General features: G+C 40.1%; 1 protein-coding gene across 2 annotated transcripts in view; it reads left to right on the forward strand.

Moving 5' to 3' along the window:
- Nucleotides 1-10,955, forward strand: part of KCNK2 (potassium two pore domain channel subfamily K member 2) — a 90,590-nt gene extending 79,635 nt beyond the window's left edge. For both annotated transcript variants that reach the window (XM_054587527.1, XM_054587528.1), the window contains one exon: nucleotides 10,638-10,955. In XM_054587527.1, the coding sequence (XP_054443502.1) occupies nucleotides 10,638-10,955 (318 nt within the window). The remainder of the gene's footprint in view (nucleotides 1-10,637) is intronic.
- Nucleotides 10,956-25,054: the final 14,099 nt, after the last annotated feature.

Consider the following 25,054-nt stretch of genomic DNA (forward strand, 5'->3'; position numbering starts at 1 on the left):
ATGTCTATTCAGATTCTCTGCTCATTTTTACATTGGATTGTTTGTTTTCTTCTTTCTTCTTCTTACTTCTTCCTCCTCCTCCTCCTCCTCCCCCTCCCTTTCCTCCTCCTTCTTCTTTTTTTGATATTGAGGATATGAACTACTAACCAGATATATGATTTGCAAATATTTTCTCCTATTCCACAGGTTGCCTTTTTCATTTTGTAGACTCACAATTTTTGTCATTTTTTTAATGTCACTAAAAATTAAAGACTCTTTCAAGGTATTATTTTTTACTTAGGTATCTGGATAAGAAACACCGTCAGTGGAAATTGCAGTCTAATTCTGACATGTGTGTTGAGCGAGTAAATAGCATTCCATAGAGAACTGTGCCCTCATAAGGCTGATTCAGGGCTGGATATGCCACGTACCAAATCTGCATGGGTAATGTTATAATGTCAGTAAGGGGAGGTTCAAAAGGAAAAAAAAAACTCCTCAAAAATTTCTGCAACTCAAGAAAAGTCAGCATTAATCCCCAGGTTTGGTACATAAGAGATAGTCAGTAGGTGAGTTTTGAAATCCAAACTTTATGTTTTTACATATTTTACTTTTAATATCCTTGCCCGTATGCATTCATTTATTTATATAGTTATCAGAATAAAAATATAATTTTATTTTTTATCACTTTACTTATCACAATCAGAATAGTAGAAAATAGTTTCTATAGCTGATTGACTCCTCTAAACACTGATTTCTTAAATGATATTTATTAATTTCAATATTATGCTATTGAAAATGTGATTCCGAGAATATCTTCCCATATTCTTACTGTTTCCCTTGGTGGAAATTCTTGCTCAGAATAAATTTCTATGAATTACTTACTTTTTTCAAAGGGTATGAACATTTTAGTGATTTTAAAAATTGGTTTATAAATCTTCTCCCTGATATAGAACATATGCAAATAGCCTCATATGAGGGCTCCTGAGCGCGTTTGCACAGGAAGGGGCTCTGTCAGCAGCGGACCCAGACTTCTTACTGGTCAGTCGGAAAGTACCAGGACTCTAGTTTATTCCCATTACCATGTTGAGTACCTTTATGAGGAGGAAAAATAAACAGGCTGCACAGGCTCTGTCATTAAGTTTACCATCTACTTGGGAAAACTACACTCTTTATTAAATTACTCTTGCTGACATTACTGCCCAAGATGCTCAGATGTGAGTGGGTGGGAAGGAAGGGTAAACTTGATAGGAAATAGGACGGTGATCGTCACCCTTAAGAAACCTGCCAAGTTGTTGGTTGATTGGAGTCAATGGAGGGATAAATACTCTGTCTGGATACAAAAGAGCTCCCTAGAAACTTAATAAATTACAAGTTTCTCGAATAGTGAACTTTTATCTTTCTTAGGCCATCCTATCAACTTTATGTGATAGGAAACTTGCCCCAAAAGAGTCAGTATACGGAAAGCACTTGTTTTTAACTTATCTTGCTATGATTTTCAGGGCCTTTTGTATTATCTGAGATACCTAGAGAACCTGAGGACTGTAGGATTTGAACCCACTATCGGGTGGGCAAATACTACACCTCTGTCATTATGAGACTTTGCTACTTTGAAAAGCTATTAGATGCTTAATAAGTGTTCATGATTGCTGACATATACGTTAGTGGTTCTTCTAAACTGACAGTGTTAATGCTTCTTTAAAAGTCACGTTCCATAGGACGCCCAGGTTCCAGACAGCCTAATCAAGCATTGTCATGCACAATGGTGGGAATGAGGAAGCAGGTTAGGGGCTGGTAGGGAGAAGGGAAAGAAAAGGGAATTTGGTTTGAAAGATGTAGGCAACAGACATGATGTTCTTCATTTTGAGGATCAAATAATAGCAGCATCATAGTCTTCTTAAAATGGTGAGGAGGCTCCACAAAGACTAAAATGTTTGAAGAAACTACTTCAGACTTTTACTATGAATTGACGTGGCTGCATCTGTCTCCCAAGAGAAACAGAATTATTCCATCAGAGTCACCTAGAAACACTCATTTTACTGACACGTGTATCCAAAACATGTTTGTTTTGCTTGTCATTCATTCATTCATCCCACAAGTACCACATTTTCACTGCATACGCTCTTTTAGGTTCTGGAAATACTGAATAGGATATAGCAGGCATATCCTCTCTTCTGCCAGGAAACCAGCAAAGCAATTAAACTAGTAGATGACATAAATTGTGCAAGGGAAGTACATCACTGTCAGTGCAAATAGCAAAAGACCCTGGTGCAGCCTAGTGGGTTATAGAATGTCTCCTAGAGGATGTCTCGTATAGCAGGAGTAGGAAGCATACTAGGGACAGACTGGGAAGCAGTGTTCTGGGCAGAGAGGGTAATAAGTAATGAATGAGTGAAGGCAAAAGAGTGGCATTTAGTAAGAATTAAGACATGTTCAGGATGGCTCCCAAGAGTAGGCTCTGAGAGGGATAGCAGTTAGAATTGAGACTGAACGAGTAGGTAGCACATAGGAACCCTTTAAAGAGTTTGGACTTTATTCTAAATAAAATGGGAGTCTATTGAACAGCTTTATGCCAGAAAAGTACTTGATCGATTCGTTTTTATTATGGGGGCATACCACCTGTTGTGTGGAGACTACATTTGAGGGAGATGGATGTCATTAAGTCCCCAAGTCTGGTGAGGAGGCTGCTGCTGTGATACACATGAGACCGAATGGTGGACAAGACCACACTGGTGACAATGGGAATGGAGAGTAGTGAAGGAATTGAGAGAAGAGGTAAATCAGCAAGACTCGGGGTTGATTTGATGAGAGATTGAGTGAGAGGAAGAATAAAGGATGATATTGAATTTCAACATGAAAAAGTTAGTGGTTAATGGTGCTAATCACTGTTACAAGAAATAAAGTAAGAACAGTTTTGAGAAGTTAAATGTTTTAACTTGGAGATATGCTGACTTTGAGATGCCTGGAAGTCATCTAAAGTGAAGATGCTTAATAAGAAGTCACTTATACAGACTCAGAATTCAATAGAGAGATAAGACCTAGACTATGGATTTGGGAGTCATCAGCCAATAGATGACAATTGAAACAATTGGAAGATATGATCATCCAGGGGAAATGAGGAACAAAGGTAGTTAAGAGGAGAGTAAAAGGAAATGAGCTCGCAAAGTTGATGAGAAGAATTAACCTGATTGGTAAGAGAACACCATGAGAGTGTGCTGATTTGGAAACTAAGAGCGAAAACTGATTGGGAGGGAGGGTGTAGCCGGAGAGAGATGCTATTTGCTGCTGTAAAGGTCAGCAGGGATAAGGACAGAGAATGATCCACTGAGTTTAATGACACAGATGAGAGCAGTTCCAGTAGAGTTTAGAGGGCAAGCGACGGTAGCACTCCATTCTCTCCCTTTCAGATCGCCTGGGGCTCTGAAAGTCAACTGTACATGGAGTCCAGGGGGAGGTCTCTTCTTTGACTCAAGTGCATGATCTGCAGGAACATTCATTGTAATCCTTCAAGGAGCTATTTTTGCTCAATTTGGGTCCTCAGTGAAGTGGTGTAGATTGATTAGCATTAGGGAAATGAGATACTTTTAAGTAATTGAAAAATTTTTTAAAAATAAAAATCCAATGAAAAAGTATTTTAATGCATAAGGATGAATTCTAAATTTCTTTGAAGACAGGAAAGAGCACCTTCAGGGTTTGAACATACAATTTTATCATCATTAAGGGATATGAATTTGTTTTTTAGGACATTGTGTTATTTGACCAGTAATGAACACATCACTATTCAGTAAGGTCAGGATTTCTCTTTAAGGAATAGGAATAAGAAATTTATGTTTATTTTGATGGTCTTGGTTTGGTTTTTAAAACCTTTTTCTCTTTTTTTTCCTTATTTTTAAGCTTTGAGTTTGAGCACTATGTTTCTTAAATCTAGTATCATAAAGAACAGTAGAAAATAAGGGCACAATAGAGAGGGAACAGATACCATTAGTGGTTTAGTTAAGTAGCCCTAGTGCATACTGTTATGTGTCAATTTTTGTTTTTCCCGGTTTCTTTGGATTAATATAGCAGTTATCCTCACCCTAATATTACCTGCTATAGGATGCATTTCCATATCGTGTAAATTTTCCTTCTACTCACCAAAAGATATTTCGTCCTTAGAATTAGTAAATCTTTACTGGTGAGACAGAACACTATGCGAGAGTTAAACCTCCCAGTTTGAATCCAGGCTTTGCTATATATACATTGGGTGTCTTAGGTTTTTTAACCTCTCTAGCTTCAGTTTCTTCTTCTGTGAAATGGAGGAACATAATAGAATTCTCCCCACAGAGTTGTTATTACAATTAAATTAGCTAACTTTTTTTTTAAAAGAGCAATGACCAGCACACAGTAGGTACTATATATGAGGTCTGTCCGGAAGGTATCCAGCCATGTACTTATAAAAAATAGAAACATTTATTAAAGAAGATACAAGGTACAAGAAACATTATTTACAGGACAATGATGCCTCAGCCCCTTTCAAAGTAGACACCTAGGGACCTCACACAGTTCCAATCGCCATCAGTTGCCCTACCGTGTTTTCCTGAATCTCACCAACAGTCTGAAACCTTATCCCTTTCAAAGGTGATTTTAGTTTTGGGAAAAACCAGGGGTCACAGGGTGCCAAATCTAGGCTCTAGCGGGGCTGAGTCACCTGGGTGATTCAATGTTTCACCAAAAAACTCTGCATGAGATGGGATGCATGAGTGGGCCCATTTTTGTGATGAAGCTGCCAGTCACCAGCTGCCCAGAGCTGTGACCTTGTTGAATCATCCGAATAGTTTCTGTGGAGGAATGTTCAAGCTTAATGAAAAACGTGATGCTGATTCATTGCTCTACTGTGTCATTTTGAATGGGACAACCACACAGTACACATGCTCACTCAACAGTGTCTACCACCCCTACTGACCAGTACAATGAAGTCGTCATTGTTCATGCATGCCCATTCCAGTCCACTCTCCTTGGCTGCCAGGTTACATCAACGTCATGCAAACCATTCTTGTTATATTAACAATGGCTAGACTTTTTCCAGACAGACCTCATCATTTACATAGAAAATTTTATGCGATCCCATGACATAAACCTGTTTGTTTGCTTGTTTTCTTACATATGTATTTTTAAATGTTAAATATTCAACCTATTAAGACAAATGTGTTCATGTACTAGTTAAAATCACTTTGTGTACCATCCAGTATGTCTAGCACATTTTGCAAAACCATCCTCATTTGGCATAGGCCTGTTTTAAAAACGAGGGTCCTTTTTATTATGAGTAAATGTTTATTGAGTTGTATGTATAATTCATTATTATATTTTTCACTATTATTCCAGTTATGTAATGAGTATAAGGTAAATATAAACTTTCTTTTGCCATGGCCTTCCTTTGTCTGATAAAATACATCACCCGCTGCGTAACTCAAGGGTTAGGCAATCCATTGCATTTCTCGTGTGACCTGCAAGGAGACCTCAGGCCATGCTGCCACTGGAATCTTCGAGCCTATGAATTATATCCCACGGTGGCGGGTCCCCTTTTTGCAATTTTATATCACTTATTCCGTATCTGGCCCTCTCCTTTAGGCTCTTAAAAATACCTGTGGCAAGCCATAACATCACCAACAATCTTATTATCATAATTAGTCATTGTATAGCTTTTTACATTTTGATGTACACATACATCACTTGTTTCTTCGGTAAGATAGATTATTATCATCCTTATTTCATAGATAAGGAATCTGAAGCTCAAAAAAGGCACAACTGCTTGCCCGTGGTCACCCAGAATGTGAGCAATAGAGCTGGAACTGGAGGCTCTCGCCCCTCCTCCCCACCTCTGCTGACCTCCTCCCTTCCTGGTTCCTGACTTTTTCAGCTACAACCCTCATGACTTACAGAGCTTACCTTTCCACCCTTGGGAATGCTAGAGAAATTAGAAAAAACACGTCCCCCAAAGTGGGTAAGAATACCAGACACTTCCAGAGAGTGAGCGCAATTAAAGATAAGAAATTAAAGAAGTTTATGGACTCAGACAAGTCTGAGCTTCCCTTGCATTCAGCCTTTTCCTAATTTGCAGGAATCACTAATTTGTAGAAGCACGTGGCTCTACAGAAAGCTTTGTGTGTGTGTCATTAGTGCGACCCAAGGGATCGTGGTGGCTTTGTGAAACTTGCTTTTCGAGAAAATTCAAATCAAGTCTAAGGAAGATTTTTATTCTTTGCCCAGTTTATCTTGACCACTTAAATTTAAAATTGCAATGATTAAAATATTTAAAGAATTTTCTAGGCAGGCACCTATAATCAGATGCTCTTTGTCTGTGAAAAGACAGAGGTCACCTGAGTGTCCAGAAGGGAGAAATACTGGGGCTACTGAAAACCCTGAGTTTGAAACCAGTCAGAATTAGAAATTTCAGGGTCCTCAAAATCTGAAAGTATTAGTCTTTTGAACCAGCATTTCTACTTCTAGCAACACTTGGACGCATTAGCAAAGACATGGATCCAAGAATATTCACTGAAGTTTTAGTATCAATAGCCAACAAAACAAAACAAACACCCAATGACAACAACAAAAACCACCCAAAAGCCCTTCAGTAGTAGCATGTGGTGTCCATCCTGTGGAATGCTAGGCAGCTGGCATGACTGCAAGGTAGGATAATGGGTGCCAACAGGCAGAAAAAGACTCAAGTTGGTTGAGGGGAGAGCCATTTGCAAAACAGTGTGTTGGTTATAAGACAACTTTTGAAAAATATTAACAATAATCAAATGAAGGAGGAAGAGAATTAGTATACAGAGAAGAAAACCATTTGGCGGTATGTGCCACACTATTGCTAATTGTATCATTGAGGTGCGAAATTACAGAGAACATGCATCGTCAGCAATATGTTTATTCATTTAACAGCTATTTTGTTAGAAGTCTTTTGCGCACCAGGTACATTCTAGGTGCTGAGGAGACACATAGAACTTCAATTCTAGGTAGAGGAGATAGAAAATCTGCAAGTAAGTAGATGAACATTTGAATTTTGGATAAGCAAAGTCTATTACTATGACTACTAAGAAGACGTTTTTAAGGTTAAAAAAAAAAAAAAGAGACCATTTCCAAAGAAAAGGGGAGGCAAAGCTAGGAAATGTCAGTAGCCTTTCCGGTCATGGTGGTAAAGGCTGGTAACTAGAATATAACCCATGGAGTAGAGCTCGTTTTAGGTCCATCAGCTCTAACAGCGCCCAAGACTGGAGATGTGGTGGAGGGGCTTCCTCAGATGACTGTCTTCTGGGCCGGTGGCGACTGTTTTTGGTAATCACTTCTATGTGGGAAGAAACTGAATGTAGTAGCTGGTTCTTGTTCTTCTCCCAGGCTCTTATTTAAACAAAAAATGTAGATCCTCTCCTGTTCCCTTTAACCTCACTACTAGGAAAACCTCACATTAGAAAAGAGTATATGAACCTTTGTTCTTTTTACATTTAGAAATATCTGAATTCTCAAGTAAAACAGGGTAATTCCTTTCTTATAAAATCATTGGTAAGGTGAAAATAAAAGTCAGTGGGATATTTAACTTTTTCATTAATAATTATTGTTTTATTGTAAAGTACAAATATCACACCATTTAGGATTATCTGCTTGCAGTGTAAACTAGGAGCATTTAATAACATGTTTGAAAATAACTTTTATTCACGACCTTATCAGTTAGGTTTTCTGTATGTATCTGAGCACAATCTTTAAGATGGCTGGAATTATACATCTTTAAAATTAAACTGAAACTGGTAGAGAAGCAACTGATTCTCTTAACTTTGTGTATTACAAATAATATTTCAAAACTTTATAGGTAGTGTTCATTTGTGAATTCAGTGCACTTCAGCAAGTTTCTACTGAGGGTTCTCTCTGCACCAGACACACCAGTGAATAAGTACAGGCTCTGAACTCCAGAACCCGTAATCCAAATTGAAAGGCAGAGTGGTAAACAGGAAAAGAACACAAATGGTTGTGGGGGGAAGTTATTGATAAATGTGTTTGGGATGATTAGGTGTTTCTTACTCTGAGTGATATGGCCTATACTTTTCTAGCCAGAGAGTCCCTGAAACGCAGAATTAAACATTCAATAACCTCTCCCATTCCTAAGTATAGTGGGACAGGGTCCCTTACAGGAGCAGTGAGATGCTTCAGGCTAAATTGCTATAAATTTATTTTTTTGATATTTTATATTTTTATTATTTTTATTTTATTAAATTTATTGGAGCGACATTAGTTCATGGGGCCATATAGGTTTCAAGCGCACATTTCTGTGATACATGATCTGTATGTTTCACTATGTGCCCACCCCCCAAAGTCAAATCACCATCTATTTGGCGCCCTTTGCCCTTGGCTGTCCTTTGCCATCCCCTTCCCTCTGGTGGCCACCAAGCTATTGTCTGTGTGAAATTGCTCTCTCTTCTGCAGGTTCCCTTGCAGTTGCCTCAGTGATTAAGGAATGCTTGATGTTGCCAATTACATGTACCACAAAGTTTCCATTTTTCCAGCTTTGCTTTTTTCAAAACCAGATGCAGATAACAAGCAGTTTTTTCTTGTTAGGAGAATACAAGCAGAAAATAAAAGGCCTCTTTAAAATAAAAAAAGGAGATCAGATGTGTGTGTATATGTAATTATGGATGGATGAGAAAGAGCTGATCTGCTCTGTGCTACCTCCCAGAGATATTGGAACGGTTTCCATTTTGTTGTGCACACACACATTCCCATCTATGATTATCCAAGTATATATGTGTACATGTCACATTGAAATATATGTACACAGATATCCCCTCTCATAATTTAAATCTTCAGCATAAATATTTAGAAACTGATCTAGTCTGATCAGGCTGCTGTAGCAAAATACCACCGACTGGGTAGCCTATGAAGAGCAAACATTTATTTCTCACAGTTTGGAGGCTAGGAGTCCAGGATCGCAGCACCGGCATGGCTGAGCTGCTGGAGCCTTTGAGCTGTGTCCTCACACAGAGGAAGGAGCGAGGGAGCTCTCTGGAGCCTCTTTCATTAGGGCACTCATCCCACTCATGAGGGCTCCACCCTCATGAGTTAATCACCTCTCAGAGGCCCCCACCTCCTCAAACCATCCAACCTTTGGGGTTTGGATTTCAGCATATGGATTTTAGGGGGCTAGGGCACTAACAGTCAGGCTGCAGCGGAAACCAACAGTTACACTCCTCATATCAAAGTTTAAAGCAAAAAAATCAACAGATTAAAATAACAAAAAGGAAACAGCTATAGCTATTTGCTTAAAAAATGAGTTCAGCGCTGGCTGGTGTGGCTCAGTGGATTGAGTGCCGACCTGTGAATCAAAGGGTTGCCAGTTCAATTCCCAGTCAGGGCCCATGCCTGGGTTGAGGGCCAGGTCCCTGGTAGGGGGCGCATGAGAGGCAACCATACACTGATATTTCTCTCCATTTCTTTCTCCATCCCTTCCCCTCTCTCAAGAAATAAGTAAGTACAATCAATTTAAAAAATTTAAAAAATGAATTCAGTGGGACTCCCTAGGCTGAAAGCAGAAAGGCCAGCACAGAGGGAATGGGGGAGTTGTTCCAGAGTGGAGATGCTTTAGCAGCAAGTCTAGATTGTTGAAGCCTAGGTGGTTAAGGAAAGGATTATAGCATTTTCCAGGGGGTTAGTCATTGTTCTATTTAAGCCCCGAGAGTGCAGACATAAGTTTATAGAGGTCAGAGAAAACACTATGCACATGTTTAAGCCTTGGCAATATTTTTTCTTTAACCCTTAAAAGGCAAGTGCGCAACGATAACTCCACAGGCTCTTACAGGGGGGCGGGGGTGGGGGCAGCGGGGGATGAAGCCCTTTAGCCCAGTTGTGCTGGTAGGTGTGTGCTGCGAAGATGCCTGTTCTAAATGCAGCTGAGGGAATGAGAGCCCAGACAGGCTGAGTGACCCACTGTACCAGTTCCCCAGGCCTGTGCTGAGAAACAGTTCCTTGGACTTACTTGTTCTCCAAAACGGGTCTCACAGTGGACTTGCTGGTTCTCATTTGCTTCCCCTGAAGGCAAAACCAAGATATTCTAGTGCTTGTTTAGTAAACAGAGCTTCCCTAACTGAGCCCCACGGGGTTGGGTCCGAAGTTGCCGCGCACACCAATTCTGGCCTCTAAAATGTGAATTTACATCCCATGCAAGCAGCTTCAGTGCTGTCAGAACCAGCGGGGTCACTTGGGGTCATAGTCCAGGCTTTTCTTCAGCCCTGCTGTTTCTATTGCCTTGTCTGTACCCAAAGACTTCTTGAAATTACAGATGAAAAAAATAGCACAAAGTTTTAAAAGGTTAGAGAATGCTTCTTTTTTTAGAGAACAGCTTTAGAAGTTTCAACAGCAGGATTTGTGTGCAAAAAAACAAGCGCATTTCATACTTCTAATATAATTTGATTGAAAGAGTGTAAGTTCACAGATTCCTTTCTAGAGCTGTATCTAAGTAAAATGCTATTTGGCTCTGCACACCTGACCTCATTACATAATTCTCAGGCCTCCAGTATGACAACAGGCTAGTCTTCTTTTAAACCATCCCCCCGGCAAATCCAACCAGATCAGGAGGCCAAGCACACACGTTGACTGTCCTGTTGGTTTCTCTTTGCCTTGTCTCTGCCTGTATGCTCCAGGTGGGAGAGTTCAGAGCCCATGCTGCTGAGTGGACAGCCAACGTCACGGCCGAGTTCAAGGAAACCAGGAGGCGGCTGAGCGTGGAGATTTATGACAAGTTTCAGCGCGCCACCTCCATTAAGCGGAAGCTCTCCGCAGAACTGGCCGGGAACCACAACCAGGAGCTGACACCTTGTAGGAGGACCCTGTCCGTGAACCACCTAGCCAGCGAGAGGGATGTCTTGCCTCCTTTACTGAAAACTGAAAGTATCTATTTGAATGGATTGACGCCACACTGTGCAGGCGAGGAGATTGCTGTTATTGAGAATATTAAGTAGCCTTCTCTTTGAAGAGCCTTAGGCATAGCCATAGGTGAGGACTTCTATATGCTCTTTAAGACTGTTGCTGGTAGCATTTTTAAAATTGTGCATGAACTCCAAAGGGGGGAAAAAGAGATACACCCATCATGGCCATCTACCACCGAGAGAATCTGGAATTCTGAGCCAGCACTATCTTTTTGATGATGCTTGTTGAACGGTCCACTTTCTTTGACCAGTGGAATAAAACAAGCGATGTCTGATGCCTTTTTGTGCCCAGACTGTTTTTCTTCTTTTTCCCCTAATGTGCCACAAGGCTTCAGAATGAATTATAATTGTTCCTGGTAATAATGTAGCTTCGAGGGATCAGCCCTTAACTTTTCAGGGTCTACCTAACTGAGCCTAGATATGGACCACTTATGGAAGACAACATTTCTTTTTGTAAATGGCAAGGGATTCTTATGCAGCCTTTTACCTAAGAAATTTTCTGTCAGTGCCTTATCTTAGGAAGAAACAGAACCTCTCTAGCTAATGTGTGGTTTCTCCTTCCCCGCCCCACCCCTAGGCTCACCTGCAGTCCTTTACCCCAGGAATCCTATTTGAATACCATACCTTGCTGGAAACAGTGTGTAAATGACTGAAGTGATGATTCCCGAAGAAGGAGTAGATGCCAAATTTGAAGCAACACTCAGAAACCCTAGCGTAAAAGGCACTGCAGAGGAAGGAGGTGCCCAGATGGCCCCTCTGAGTTATTTATTTGACTCAGGTACCAGCGGTACATTTATACAGTGTAATGATTACCCAGTCGGTAAAATTGGCTGCTCCTGGTCTCTTTTTCCCTGGCAGTATTTGGAAGTTATCATTTATTAATAACTATACATTTTTAAAGGTGGAAGAAGAAAATATATATATATATATATATATATATATATATATATATATATGAATGAAAGCGGAAAGAAGAAAACGGTAACAAATGGATATTATTGGAGGCAACAAGAAAATTGGTGTGAATTACCATTCTGATGAAAAGAAGGTAGCAAAACAGTGTGTTACAAGCATTTGCTAATAAATATTATACTGCCAGCATCGATTTGCTTTTTGTTGTATGAAAGGCTTATATGATTTTTTTTCCTTGGGTGACTTTTGCCAGGCGGGGGCAGGGCGAGGGGCTCACAGGCAGGGCTGGGCACGGGCCTAACCTCCCGCGGGTGTGCCTCTGGCCTTGTTATTGAAGTGGGAGCTGGGACCACTGTGATTTTTGCCCAAGGAAAGTGCAGACTGCAGGCATAACTCATCTCTGGCATTAGAGAAAAAGCTGTTATAGCACAATTTAAATCTTGAGAGATGTTTGTTTCTCTTTTTTTTTTTTTATAGAAAAGGCTGATAATCCTTTTTAGTTTAATTTTATAGCCTGTAACTCTTTGGATGTTTCCAAAATTCAGAGGAAATTCAGTAAAGGCACCTAATAGATTGCTACTCTTTCTTTTATTTTCATACATAGATCTGCTGTACATTGTATATATAATTTTGAAAATGCAGAAAGAAAATGGTTTCCCTAAACATAATTGCAAAACATTTGTTTTACTGTTGGGGGGTAGCTAAATAGGTGGCATTCATATTAGAGTCTTAATAATAAGCCCAGGATCTTAAAGAAAAAAAGAAAGAAACAATAGATGCTTATTTTCCAAAATTTAAATTTAAGCTAAAAATGTAAATATTCAATTAACTTGTTAAAGGTACTTTTATAAACTTAAAAAATTCTAACTGAAATTTTAGAAGGTCAGGCTCTTTTAGAAAGAAAGCTACATCCATTTCCTCAATAACTGTTCTGAAAGATCGTATGGTGGATTGCACCATGTATAAGCTGTGAATTGTACTGACAAATAAAGTTTGTAATTAAAGTCAGCATTTTCTGAGTCTCCTGCTTGCTGCTGAGAATTTAGGTCTGGTTCTGACTAAGTCTAACTCCAGGATGTCTCTTTCCATGCTGAGTTATTTTGTGGCTCCTTCATTCAAAATTTTCAATAAATATTTTTGATGCAGTATTATCACCCTTGTTAAATATGTGCATAATGTTCCTTTTGACGGCTGTTAATTAAAATATCCTGAAATTCATTCTGAAATATTTTAAAAAGCATATGAATTCAAGATTGTTTTTATTAAGTTATGATGTATCAGTATCTTATTTTACCATTGTTAGATCTTGTCTTGACACTGAAGTCGCCTGGATGCTGAACACAGGCACCTGATGAGTGCTTTTTGTATGAAAAAAACCAACATACTGGCAGCATTGAGGTCTGAAAAAGGTTGTTGCCAACCAGTCTTCTTTCTAGACCTTGTATGCCAAAGATTTGGAAGATATACTTTGTCAGTGTCTTACATAAATTTATTTATTCATTCCCAAGCAACTTGATGCTCAGTAAATATCCTAAAACTGGCCCTCAACATCATCCTTAGTATGGGGGAAAATCTAAAAAAGCATACATATAATAACAATTTTGTTTTCTCAAGCTTTATTTTGTTTACTTCTTATAGGGAATGCTGATAATGATTTTTACATAGAGTTCTCTAATGAGCTGCTGCTTATTATCTTTTTGTGCTGGACCAGTTTAAGAATGAGTAGTTTTTCCCTAAAGGATATTTGAAAAAAAATTATGTACTAGAACAGCAAAGATCAGGAAGTCTCTGATGTGAAATCTGACATGAATTCTGTACAAGGCTCTCTGTCCACCTTGCATCAAATGTAAAAGTGATTATTTTGGAGTTCTTTCCATTTATTACATAAGTCTATACTTTGCTACATAGCTCATGTCACACAACCTATTTTTCAGTAATATTTCACTCTTGCAATACAGGAAAGAGTGAAACTTCTAAAGCCAAGAAGGGATTGAATAATTTATATCTTCAAAAAAAAAAAATGAGAAAGCAGTGCACAGGGCTTTGTTTCTCATATTTTAAGGAACATGTAACATATAAAAAGACCAACTCCCACCTTGGTTTGTGTAAGAAAATCTATAGAATTCTTTGATTCTTAAGGTTAGAAGTTTAAACAGAGTAAGGAAAATTTTAGCTGAAATACCAAAAAAATACAGACATTTTTAAAGACGCGAGATAGCTCTTTGTGCCTAAGAACCGGAGGTCTAGACCAACTTTTACTTTTGTTTTCCTTTTTAAACAAATGTTTGCTGTTCTAGTAAAGTCAAAACTTATTTGTGGTTTGCATTCTTTAGTAAAGTGTTAGTATAAATTTGCATATGTGTGAAGTAAAAACTGTCTCTACTTGAATACCCGTAATTCCATTAAAATTCATACATGATTTTGGCTTCAGCATGAGTTTACTTAACCGTCCTCTTATAGTGAAACTTCCTGGTCTTGCACATGCTCATGTGTTGGTTCTAAAATGGCAAGGAGTAAAATGATTCCTTTTGACAGAAACTCTTGAGAGTAACTCATTGTGATCATCTTCATAATGGGGAGCTTCATAGGCTCCGTGTGCCTTCTTCTTCCCACCCCCCTCAAAGCCTTATACAGCTTTTGTTTCACACACGATTCCTCCCCACTGGATCTCAATGACCCCCTTCCTAAAAGACAGGGATTAGTGCCAATGACCAGAAGTTTTGACTCTGCTATGTTGTTTGATTTAATGCCATTCGTTCACTAAGCCCAAACTCTTATTTACTATTTCTACTATTCATAAACAAATTGTTATTTTCCAGTATTAGCATTATAAAGTATGTTCACTGTGTTAAGTCCTTCTCAATTTACAACTGTTTTTTCACTTTTCATCTGTCATTCCTTTCCAAAGTATTTCTCCTGTACCTTCACCAAAAACTCATCGTTCTTTTTCTTTTGCATTCTTAGACTTGGTTTCCCTCTGAGCGCCACTTCCATTTAGCTAGCTCCCATGAGATACCTCCTCTTCTCAAAGGCACTTCAACATATCCAAAACCTTTAAAATATTTCCCCAGACCTCGCTCTCCTTTGAGGTCACCTATTTCAGCAAATGACACCGCCATCTATCTGGTTGGGCAAGTCATCCTTTGTGTTTTCTTTGTTCCTTCAACTCCACACCCACCTGTCACCAAGCCCTACTGACTTGCATCCTGAATGTCTTGAATTCGTCCACAGCCATTATCTTAATCCAAGCCACCACCACATCTCACCTTCTGCTCTGACCGCTTTTGTATCATTCTCTGCTCTTGTCATTGATGAAAGGGCGTCTTTTTAGTGCGCAAATCCGATTGTGTTATCCTCCAGTTTATATCCACTAATTGTCTTTCACTTTTTCAGGGGTAAGACTGCAGTCCCTCACATGGCCTTCTGTTGGTCTCCCTTGGGCCCTCCTTTCCAGGTTCATCTTGTATTCTCTCTGATGCTCTATATTCCAGCCTCACTGGATTTCTCCCTTGGATCACAAGGTTACACTGATGCTGTCTGCTTTGCCTGGAATACTCGCTTTCCTTTTGCTTCTCGGCCATTTTCACCTAACAAACTCCTACTCATCCTTCAGAGCCCAGCTCAAGTATCACTCTCTGATAAGCCTTCCCTGGTATCAATTCAGGTACCTTTATAATATACTTTATAAAACCCTATTTCCCATAGGTCATGATTAGATATTCATCATTCTTCTTTTTTGATTATTATCTGCCTTTCCCACTAGAATGTAATTCATTGGTTCTAACTTACTGTGATATTTCCAGATACTAGCAGAGTACATATAGTAGATGCTCAAAAAATACCCGATGAACAGATGAATGAAGATGAAAACAGAGTTAACTGTTGTAATCATCTGAAGGATTCTGTGTATGAGGAAACTAAATTTTTTCAGTTCCACAAGCATTTATCTGTCCTCTCCTACTGGCTTAGTAGTAAATGGGATACAAACAGCAAGTATTTCTCCTATCAGCTGACAAGCTAGTATTAGTTACCCATTGTGTATAAAAAAGTCTTTTTTTTAACTAGACAGACTTGCAGTATATAATAACTTGTCATTATTATATACTCTTACTCCTTATGTGCAAGGGCTTCATTATTTTTATTCCCAAATTTTGGTTCACAATAGATACTTATCAAAGCTTCTCAATCATAATCTAATCTTTAAAATTTGCTTAGAAATTAATTGCAAAACATATTTGCTAATAGTAAATGGATGCCTTTTATTAGTGGAAAGCAAAATGCTCATTTATTATCCTTGCCAAATAAAATTTAGCTTTTTCATGCTTAAACAAATTTATAAACAGTCTGGGAAGAAATCCATTACTAGGCACATTTTGAACTGTATCCAACAGAAAATGTTAGTCACTTACATGGTATAATTTTGAAATTAACTCAGAATAAACATTGATTTACATTCAGTCGATGCCTGACTTTGTAGATGGTATCCTCTTTACATGATTCCAATTAAGACAGAATAATACGTAGACAGTTTTTATCCTACTCTCTCCTTTGTTTTAAAAACATTTTAGACTTCTAAATATTATTACATTAGATTGCATGTTTCTGTATTTTTATTAAAAACTTTAAATAAGCATCAGGAAGTGGCAATGTCTGGTTCAGATTCAAATTTTATAATGCCCAAGTATTTGAGAGTTGAAAAGACAATAGCATCAGGATCCTGCCGAGACATCTAACTAACCCATCTTGTTTCTCGGTCAGGTGAAGCAATTCAGCGTTTACACATGCACTGAGAAAGTCAACTCTAACATTGCCAAGGTCTGGATATATACAAGTAGATTAGCCAAGTGTATGAATTTCTCCAATGATTACATTGTTTGTGCAAACAAATGGTTTACCAAGTCAACATTTTTCAAGGGCCTTTAATGTGCCAATCACTAGAAATACGAATCCAAACAAATATCTGCTGTCTAGGAGACCACAGGAATGGGTAGGACAATGACAGGCAGCACCGATGGAGAGATGCCTCTCAATGCAGAGGGGCCCTGAACAAAAGGCTCTTTGTTGCTTTTTTATGGACAGGAGAGGCTGAGGCAGAAGGAAAGGGGGAGAGGCTGGCAGTGGACAGTTGCTGAGTCAGGGTGGAGAAAAGTGTTTCAACTGAGGCCCCAGTAAGGAGGTAGCTGTGTGTAAGTTCTTGCCTGCACTTCCTTCCAGAAAATTCCAGTGCATTGACTGTAGGAAGGGCAGATTCCTCCATAATACCAGTTTCCCCCATGAAACGGCCTACAGTTGGGCCGGAAAGATCACACACAGAATCTTGGCTAGGAGTAATCTCAAACTTTAAAATAGGGAGTAATGTGAACAGATCTGTGCTTATAGAATGATCAATCTGGCATCAACCCATGAATGCAGAAATAGCTGGAACAGCAAATAAGTGATTCTCCCTCTCTCTCTCAAAAAATAAAAAAATAAAAACTTACCGTTAGAATGATTGCTCTGGCAAAAGTGTGGTGTAGATCCAGAGAGGAGAGATGTGACCACATGGCAGAAGGTCAGAGGACCTGCGAGGTCCCTGAGAGAGGGATTCGGGTCGGAACGATGCCAGGGGCGCCGGGTGGATGCCGGTGGCTCCTGGTACATGAGGGGCATGGGCTTCAGGAAAAAAGGAGGAGGTTTGAGGGGGAGACAGGTGTTTTGAGTCACACAAGTGGAACCCCTCCATGGGCAGTTAGAGTACTCAGATGAGCTCGAGTCAGGAGTCCCGTGTTGGGAAGGAAATGAGGGGATTCCTTACATTAGAAGTCTGCACATTAATAATGAGAAGGTGAAGTCTCCAGAGTCAATGTTGATAATGATCATCTAAGTGTTATCCCAGTTTTAAATACTGTATGTAGGTTAGGTGTGTTTTATTGCAAGCCAAAAATCCCTCTCATATGGATTAAATAAGAAGGGTCTTTGAACACTTTCAACCTAAGCATTGGTCAAGCATCACTTCTCGGCTGGTCCTATAGTAACGACTGTGTACATTCTCTTTGCGGCAAACACTTTTCATCAGCAGAGTGTATATACTGTTTGTACACTTTTTTTTTGAGCCCTACCTACATTACTTCATTTGGATCTATTAATTTTACCATATGCTGGCAGGACATCTTCTCTTCTTGGGAAAAAAAATTAACTAATTCACACATTAAAATCGAAAAATACAAATGAAAATGCACATGACAACTCTCATGGATACTGTTGGTGTCTGACCTGAATCCCAGTTTACTGGGCTGCGGACCCCGCCCCAGCTGCTCTGAGTGCTGTACGCTAACAGTTCCCAGCTACCGCCTTTTCTGGGGAGCTCCCTTCTATAGGTTAGAAGCCACCTCCCTGGCAGGTTACCCAGCCCCAGCCCCACCCCAATGTGGGCAACCAACAGCCAATAATTAACAGGGGGATAACAAAAGGCAGACGTATTCTTTAAGGTGCTGCAACTTACACTCCAGACGTCTCTGTGGGACCAGGCTGAGGCTCGATCCCGGCTGAGACCCCGTCCTTGCTCGTTCTCTGCCCAGCGGGAGACCCGTTTCCCTTGCTCCCTTGCTCCTGAGCATCCACCTCCAAATATCGCAGGCACCAAGTCGCTCACTCGAGCTCTGTTTCGAAGGTAGCTGTAAAAATTATATATTGGAGTAGAAAGGTCCATGGTGGAGAGAAATAGAAGAAAAAAAAATTATATACAGAGGTGATGACTGAGCCATTTGTATGACTCCTGGTTTCCAGGCAGCCAAAATGAAAAGTGAAACCTTTCCAGTTCAGCTCCAAACTTTGTTCAAACCCAGGGCATGAAACCAAATGAGGGGAGGTAGGTAAGTTGCCTGCAATTCCTTCTGAAGGGACTTGACTCAATGTAAGCACTAAAAAGAGAGCTCCCGTGATTATATGAAGTGGAATTAAAGCCATTTTTAACATTGTGGCCTGAAATTCTTACATTGTCCATCTGTGGGCAACCATCATAACCAACGGAAGTGATCAGATAGTAAGCAGTTCCATGTGCTATGCTTGTCACAAGCCTGCGTTAGTGAGGTTAACAGCCTAAGAACAAGCCTTTCTGAAAACCCTTTTACACTGAGATTCATGTAGATCCTCTTTGAGTCTTTCTCCCCTAGGCTCTCTGAAGAAGCCTCCTGCAACAGGGTAGTTTGAAAAGGTCTCATTCTCATCTAAGTAGCAATTTCTTGCACTAAAAGGAGGTTGAATTTCCATGAAGTAATTAAAAAGTATATTTCCTACTAATTTATGGATGCCCTCCACATGGCAAAGCTGAACTATAAAGGCTTAGCATTTGCAGTTTGAAAATGTCTTAGTTGGCAATGAAACGTGACCAAACATCACAATGAGGGACTCTAATTTTCATGAATTATTTTGGCAATGGCTCTTTGCAGAAAAGTGTCTATTCAATCAGATCTTGATAATTTCCTGCCAATTAGGTGTAGCATTGCCCGCTGCACGCTGCAGGAAATGCACCGAAGATCAAAGGTTTGGAATGCTTTTCACTCCAGTGCACTCCTTAGTTTAGTGCGCCTGGGCTTTTCCAAACTTCTCTAAATTGACTGCTCTGAAATTGTTACTTAACCAAGCGAATCGGATCTCTTGTTAACGTGACTGTGAAGAATCAAAGCCTTGTATAAGTCTTTCCCAAAAATATTTAGTGAAACACTACCCTTCAGGATTCTTTGGAAAAGGAAGAATGTTTCGTAGTAAAAAAAAAAAAAAAAAAAGGATATACTCATCACATAGTATGTACAACTGCCTTAAAGATATACAACTGACATTAGCAAGCTAAAGGCTTTGAGAAGTCCTACAGCAAAGAACTTGTATGTGTTAATTAGCCCCACTTAGCTACCTAAAACAGATATTTGTTCTCTCACAGAGTTTCTAAAGATGAGGAACCAGGGAATGACTTAGCTGGGTGGTCTTTCAAGAGGTTGCAGTCAAGCCATTGGCCAGGGTTGCAATTACATGAAGGCTTGACTGGGGTAAGAGGGTCTATTTCAATGATTTGTCCATCATGTGGCTGTTGGCAGGAGGACTCAGTCTCCAGCACATACACCTACCTCCCCACAGTACTTTTGAGGGTCCTCATAGCAAGGCAAATGGCTCCTCAAAGAATGGGTGATTGCAGGAGAGAAAGCAGGAAGCCACAGTGCTATTTTTGGACATATTTTGAAACCCCACAAATGGTTTAACCCATCATTTTCTTTACTTGACCACAGAAGCTTCGACCATAATACCTATTACCATAGCTAATAATCCTGTAGAATGGAACATAATTGGGAAAATGCTGTATTATACTCTTTATTTTCACTCAAGGAAATGTAGACAATGAAAAAAATATAGGTTGTGTATATAAATTGGTAATTTGACCAAGTATCATCTTTGTTTTTTAACCCCAATTTTGCAAATATCTCTCACACTTTTAGAGAGAAAAAATTATACAAATATATTTTTTAAAGATTATTTCTTTTTAGAGAGAGGGGAAGAGAAGGAGAAGGAGAAGGAGAGGGAGAGAAACATCAATGTGTTGCCTCTTGCGCATCCTCTACTGGGGACCTGGCCCTCAACCAAAGGATGTGCCCCGACGGGGAATTGGTTCACAGGCCAGCACTCAACCCACTGAGCCACACCAGCTGGGGCTATATCCAAATATTTTTTAAAATCTTACTCATTCCTCACATAACACTCATTCTATGTATAGTGTGTCATGGTTGGAGGCACTTATGGTTAAACAACATTCTAGACCATAGTATTGCCCCAGCTTAGATAGAGAACGGTAACAGCTGCAAGAAGGATAAGATAAGGATGTGGCCTCTGGCAGCATCCCTGTGGACAGTTGTTGAGAATTTGTAAGTCTACGAATCTTCAAAAATGGAAGCAGAATGCGATCTATGCACAGATCTGTTAGACACCAATACTCATGATGAAACCAACTGAACCTCATTACATATTTAAGAAAATCATTTTTGGTTTTCACAAGGTGAGCTAATAAAATAATTTTTGAACAGATCTTCTCAGATAGTTCATAACCTATTACGCATACTTTAAAAATGTAATTCTCAGAAAAGAAAGGAAAACTGATCATTGAAGGTATAGGTACAATATTATCAGTTCTCAATAAGTGAAACACATTTCACTTTGCTTGGTATTTAAGTATGCATTTATTACATGCCATTACATATATTTTATCATCAGGAATTATTTCATATGAATAACATTTCTAATCAGATCTACAACTCCTTTTTGTCCAGCGTAAGAAACAAGTGGTGTGTCAATTGCCCTCTGAGAGCTAGAAGAGATCGGTGTGCACTGTAGCATGAACTTGGACAAGTTTACTGTGGATTCTGATATTATAGTTTGCTATGTGGCCCTCCAGCTTTCAGATAAAAGGGTGACAATGGCTCTTCACAGAGAAAAAAGATCAAGGATGATGTTTACTTCTTGTTTGGGTGCGATTTCTCAGTTGAGCAAAGCACAGTGATGACGACAGTGTAAATGCCAAGGAGCTGGACACTGTTGAGAGTTCTTGACCAGTCATTTTAAAGATGTATGCTTGAAATAATTAAGAAATCATGTGGAGTATGTGGATAGCTCAGTAAAAACCACAAGTCAAAATAAGTCAGAACTGGATTAAATACGACAGAAGAATTAACTTTATATGTTATTTAAACTTTATTTTAAAGACTCTATAAATACATCATCTCATGTTCTAATACATCTAATGTACCCCATTATACCATAGATTTAAACAGATTGCTCCTGTCTCTCACAACTTACCATCTCAGAATTTCAGAACCTCATATTAATGCCATTCTCATTTATTTGAAAACATAAAACTGGCTTTTGCTGGATGTCACACATTAAGCTCGCTGGAAAAAATATTTTAAAGAATCATGTCTAGTTTAATGTCATTTTAAAAATGATACATACTAGTTTTTAATTAGAATTTTATTAAGATATATACAAAAAAGAATACAAGGCATTAAATGGTACATGTCATCAGAGTTATAAAGAAACTACTAGATTTGAAGGAGATATAATCTCATTTGTCTTGAGATTCACAGAAGACCTTATGGAAGAACTAATACACTAGATAAAACCAGTGAGGGTAGTATGATTTTGACATTAAGGAGGAAGTAAAATTATTTGGAGTCCTTTTACTCCTCCTCCTCTTTCCTGCAATCAGGTGTGATAACGGTTAGATACGCAAGCGATTACCTAGGGAAAAGCCTTGTATTAGTTTCCTAAGGCTCCCATAACAACATACTACAAACTTGGTGGCTTAAAACTACAGAAATTTATTGTCTCAGGGTTCTCAAGGCTGGAAGTCTGACGTCAAGGTGTTGGCTGGGCCATGCTCCCTCCAAGGCCTCTAGGGAAAAGCCCCTCCACATCGCTTCCGGTTTCTGGTACACCCAGGCGTCCCCTGGCGTGGGGTATCACAACGCTAATCTCTGCTTCTGTCTTCATCTGACTGCCTTCCCTGTGTCTTCCAAATCTCTCTTCTTAGAAAGGATAGCAGCATCCTAGTGGATTAAGGATTTCCCCTCATGGTCTCATCTTATTACGTCTGCAAAGTCCCAATTTCTAAATAAAGTCACCTGTACAGGTATCAGCGGTTAGAACTTCCACGTATATTCTGAGGGAAGACAATTCAATCTCTAATACTACCGATGGTCAGTGGTGCCAATTCAACACGAACAGGAATACACAATTTGGGAGGCGATGAAGACGGAAACTTTATTCAGTGCAAACGGCTCAGTTATGATACAACACGACTGTGATACCACCATGGCTGTAGAACAGCTCGGTAGAGCTAGAGCTACGTTACCTCAGAGATGCGGCACAGCACGGCTGTGAGGTGGCCCTGGGGTGAGGAAGCTCTGGCGCAAGGCCCCTCTCCTGCTAGACAGCTCTGCTCTGGGGAGGTGTCTTTGCTCTTTTAACCCTGGAAACACAGTCTTCATTCTTTGATGGAAAGGTAAAGTGTGCTCTTCGAGCCAGAGGGGAGCTAACTTATATAGAGAGAAGTTCCCGCCCCTGGTCCCTGATTGGGTTGTCCTCATGGAAATGAGGACTCCAAATCCTTATAGTTTGATGGGTCCAAGAAGCACTGCCCTGATTGGTCAGACTGAAGCTGCTCTGATTGGTGGGTGAAAATGTTAATAGCAGGAGGTGGGAGGGAATAGAACTGCATAGCGCTGATTGGATGGAGAAAGTCTCATCCTATTGGTTGAAATACAGTTTCAGGAACTCCTATATAAAGGCAGGCCCAGACAAAGGGAGACAGTGCAGGAGGCAGCAAGCTTAGTACAGGGCTTCTCCCTGAAGTGCAGCTTGTGTGAGAGGCTTCTGTTTAGGAATGGCTGCTAGGCTCTGTTTTTAAATTTGTGCCCGATTAGCCATCAGGAGTCCTTCTTGGCAGGTCTCCTCTTTCTGGGGGTTGGCAGTTATGAAGTATAAATGGGGAGGGAACAGGAGTATTCAAGGAGTGCCTACTGATTGCAGTGCTAGTCTGGTATCTGTAAAAGGGAGGAAGGAAGGAAGAAAGGAAGGAAGGAAAGATTGGGCAAGAAGAATCTCAAATCATAGTAGTTTTTTAAAAGTTCTGGCCAGGCTGATGAGCAATCCCCAGGCATAGTTTGCCATTAAAGAAATTCTACCTCAGGCAGAAATCACCTTTTTCTAATACACCCACTATGTTCAGAGATTGGCTGGGAACAGCCAGGTAGAGGTGTGAATGGAACCCAGACGTTGCAGTTGGAGGCAATAAGCTCGTGCCCTGCCGCAGCTTCTGCAAAGGGAGATCCGGGCAGGGCACGCCCGTGGCCATAGTCCATTATCCCATGCGTATTTGGAGAGCTCCTCCTCCGCGGTTCCTCTGGGCTTCTCTTCCTAAGAGGAAACTGTTATAGAGCAGAGCCAAACACTACACACTGAGAATTGCAGTGGAGAGAGATGGGCTATTTTATCATGAGCGGTGCCAGCCACAAGAACAGGAACCTGATGCTCAAAAGCCTGAATTCCCAGACCCAGGGTTCTGGGAGGGTTTTTAATAGTATAGGGAAATAGGTATGCAGAACTGCTGGCAGGGCGTCTTAATTGGAGCACTCTGGACCTTGGCCATTTATGGTAAAGGGGTATCAACACAGGATCTTCCTGGACAATGGACTCCTTACTTCTGAAAGGGTTCAGGTGTTCAGCTTCCGAGTATGTACCAGTCCTTTGGTTCCATGTGTCTCTGGTGGGGGAGCAAGACTTTGATTGTGGGTGCAGCAGGAGGTCAGAGTTCTCTCCTCTGCGCATGCTTCAGTTGCATGACTTGCAGTTTTGGTCTGTGGTCTCTGAAAAGCAATTCAGTATTTCGTTTAATAGCATAGGGCCATTTTGAGCTGGTTCTGTGGATATAAAACTTCTAAGACAGAGGGCAATAGAAAGGGAAGCCTATAGCCTTCATTTATGCTGTTGGTCTTGGGGTTGCAACTGGTACTTGTTGGGGTTTTTTTAAACCCATTATTCATATTAAATTTCCCTCACTCTCAGGAGGTCATGGTGGCTTACCTAATGGTTTGATCCAAACCTTTATTTTTGAAAGCTCAGAATCTATCCATCTCAGGTAGGGTTGTTGCCCGCATCCATTTTGAGTCACAGTTGGATGGGTGAGCACCAAGGGACACAAAAGTGAATTACATCAGTTTCACACACAGTCCTCTATGTCTCCATTGTATGAAAATGTCCTACGTTCTCCTGCTAATTCGGGTTAATTACTCCTACCAAGATGGTGCTTCTTCTCACCTCCTGAACCCTGGACACAAGGAGGCTGGAGTGCCTGGCAGCAGCCAATGTTTATCTTCCAGTAGGATCCTTATTGTGTACCTTACAACACTGTGCCTTCTTTGGGGACCAAAATATGCAACCTTGCAAAGCTCAGATAGAGGAAGCAGAAAGTTTCCCAGTGAATTGCTGCAAGTGATTCCATCCCTTGCTTTTCAGGCTCTTGTACCCTTGCGGTGAGGACGCAGTAACACATAGAGGTTGTGATTTAATGGACACACTGCACCCAAAGGAAAGCACCTCATCCTTGAAGACTGTTGCTTCTAAGCTGCTGCTTGTGCTGTATTTTCAAAATTAATTTTCAACATTGTTTTTTCAACAGTCATTGTGGAGGAGAGTTGTGATCA

Source organism: Pteronotus mesoamericanus, unplaced genomic scaffold (assembly GCF_021234165.1).
Source record: "Pteronotus mesoamericanus isolate MK-2021 breed Mesoamerican mustached bat unplaced genomic scaffold, CSHL_Meso_final scaffold_1186, whole genome shotgun sequence".
In the NCBI taxonomy this organism is placed as follows: Eukaryota; Metazoa; Chordata; class Mammalia; order Chiroptera; family Mormoopidae; genus Pteronotus; species Pteronotus mesoamericanus.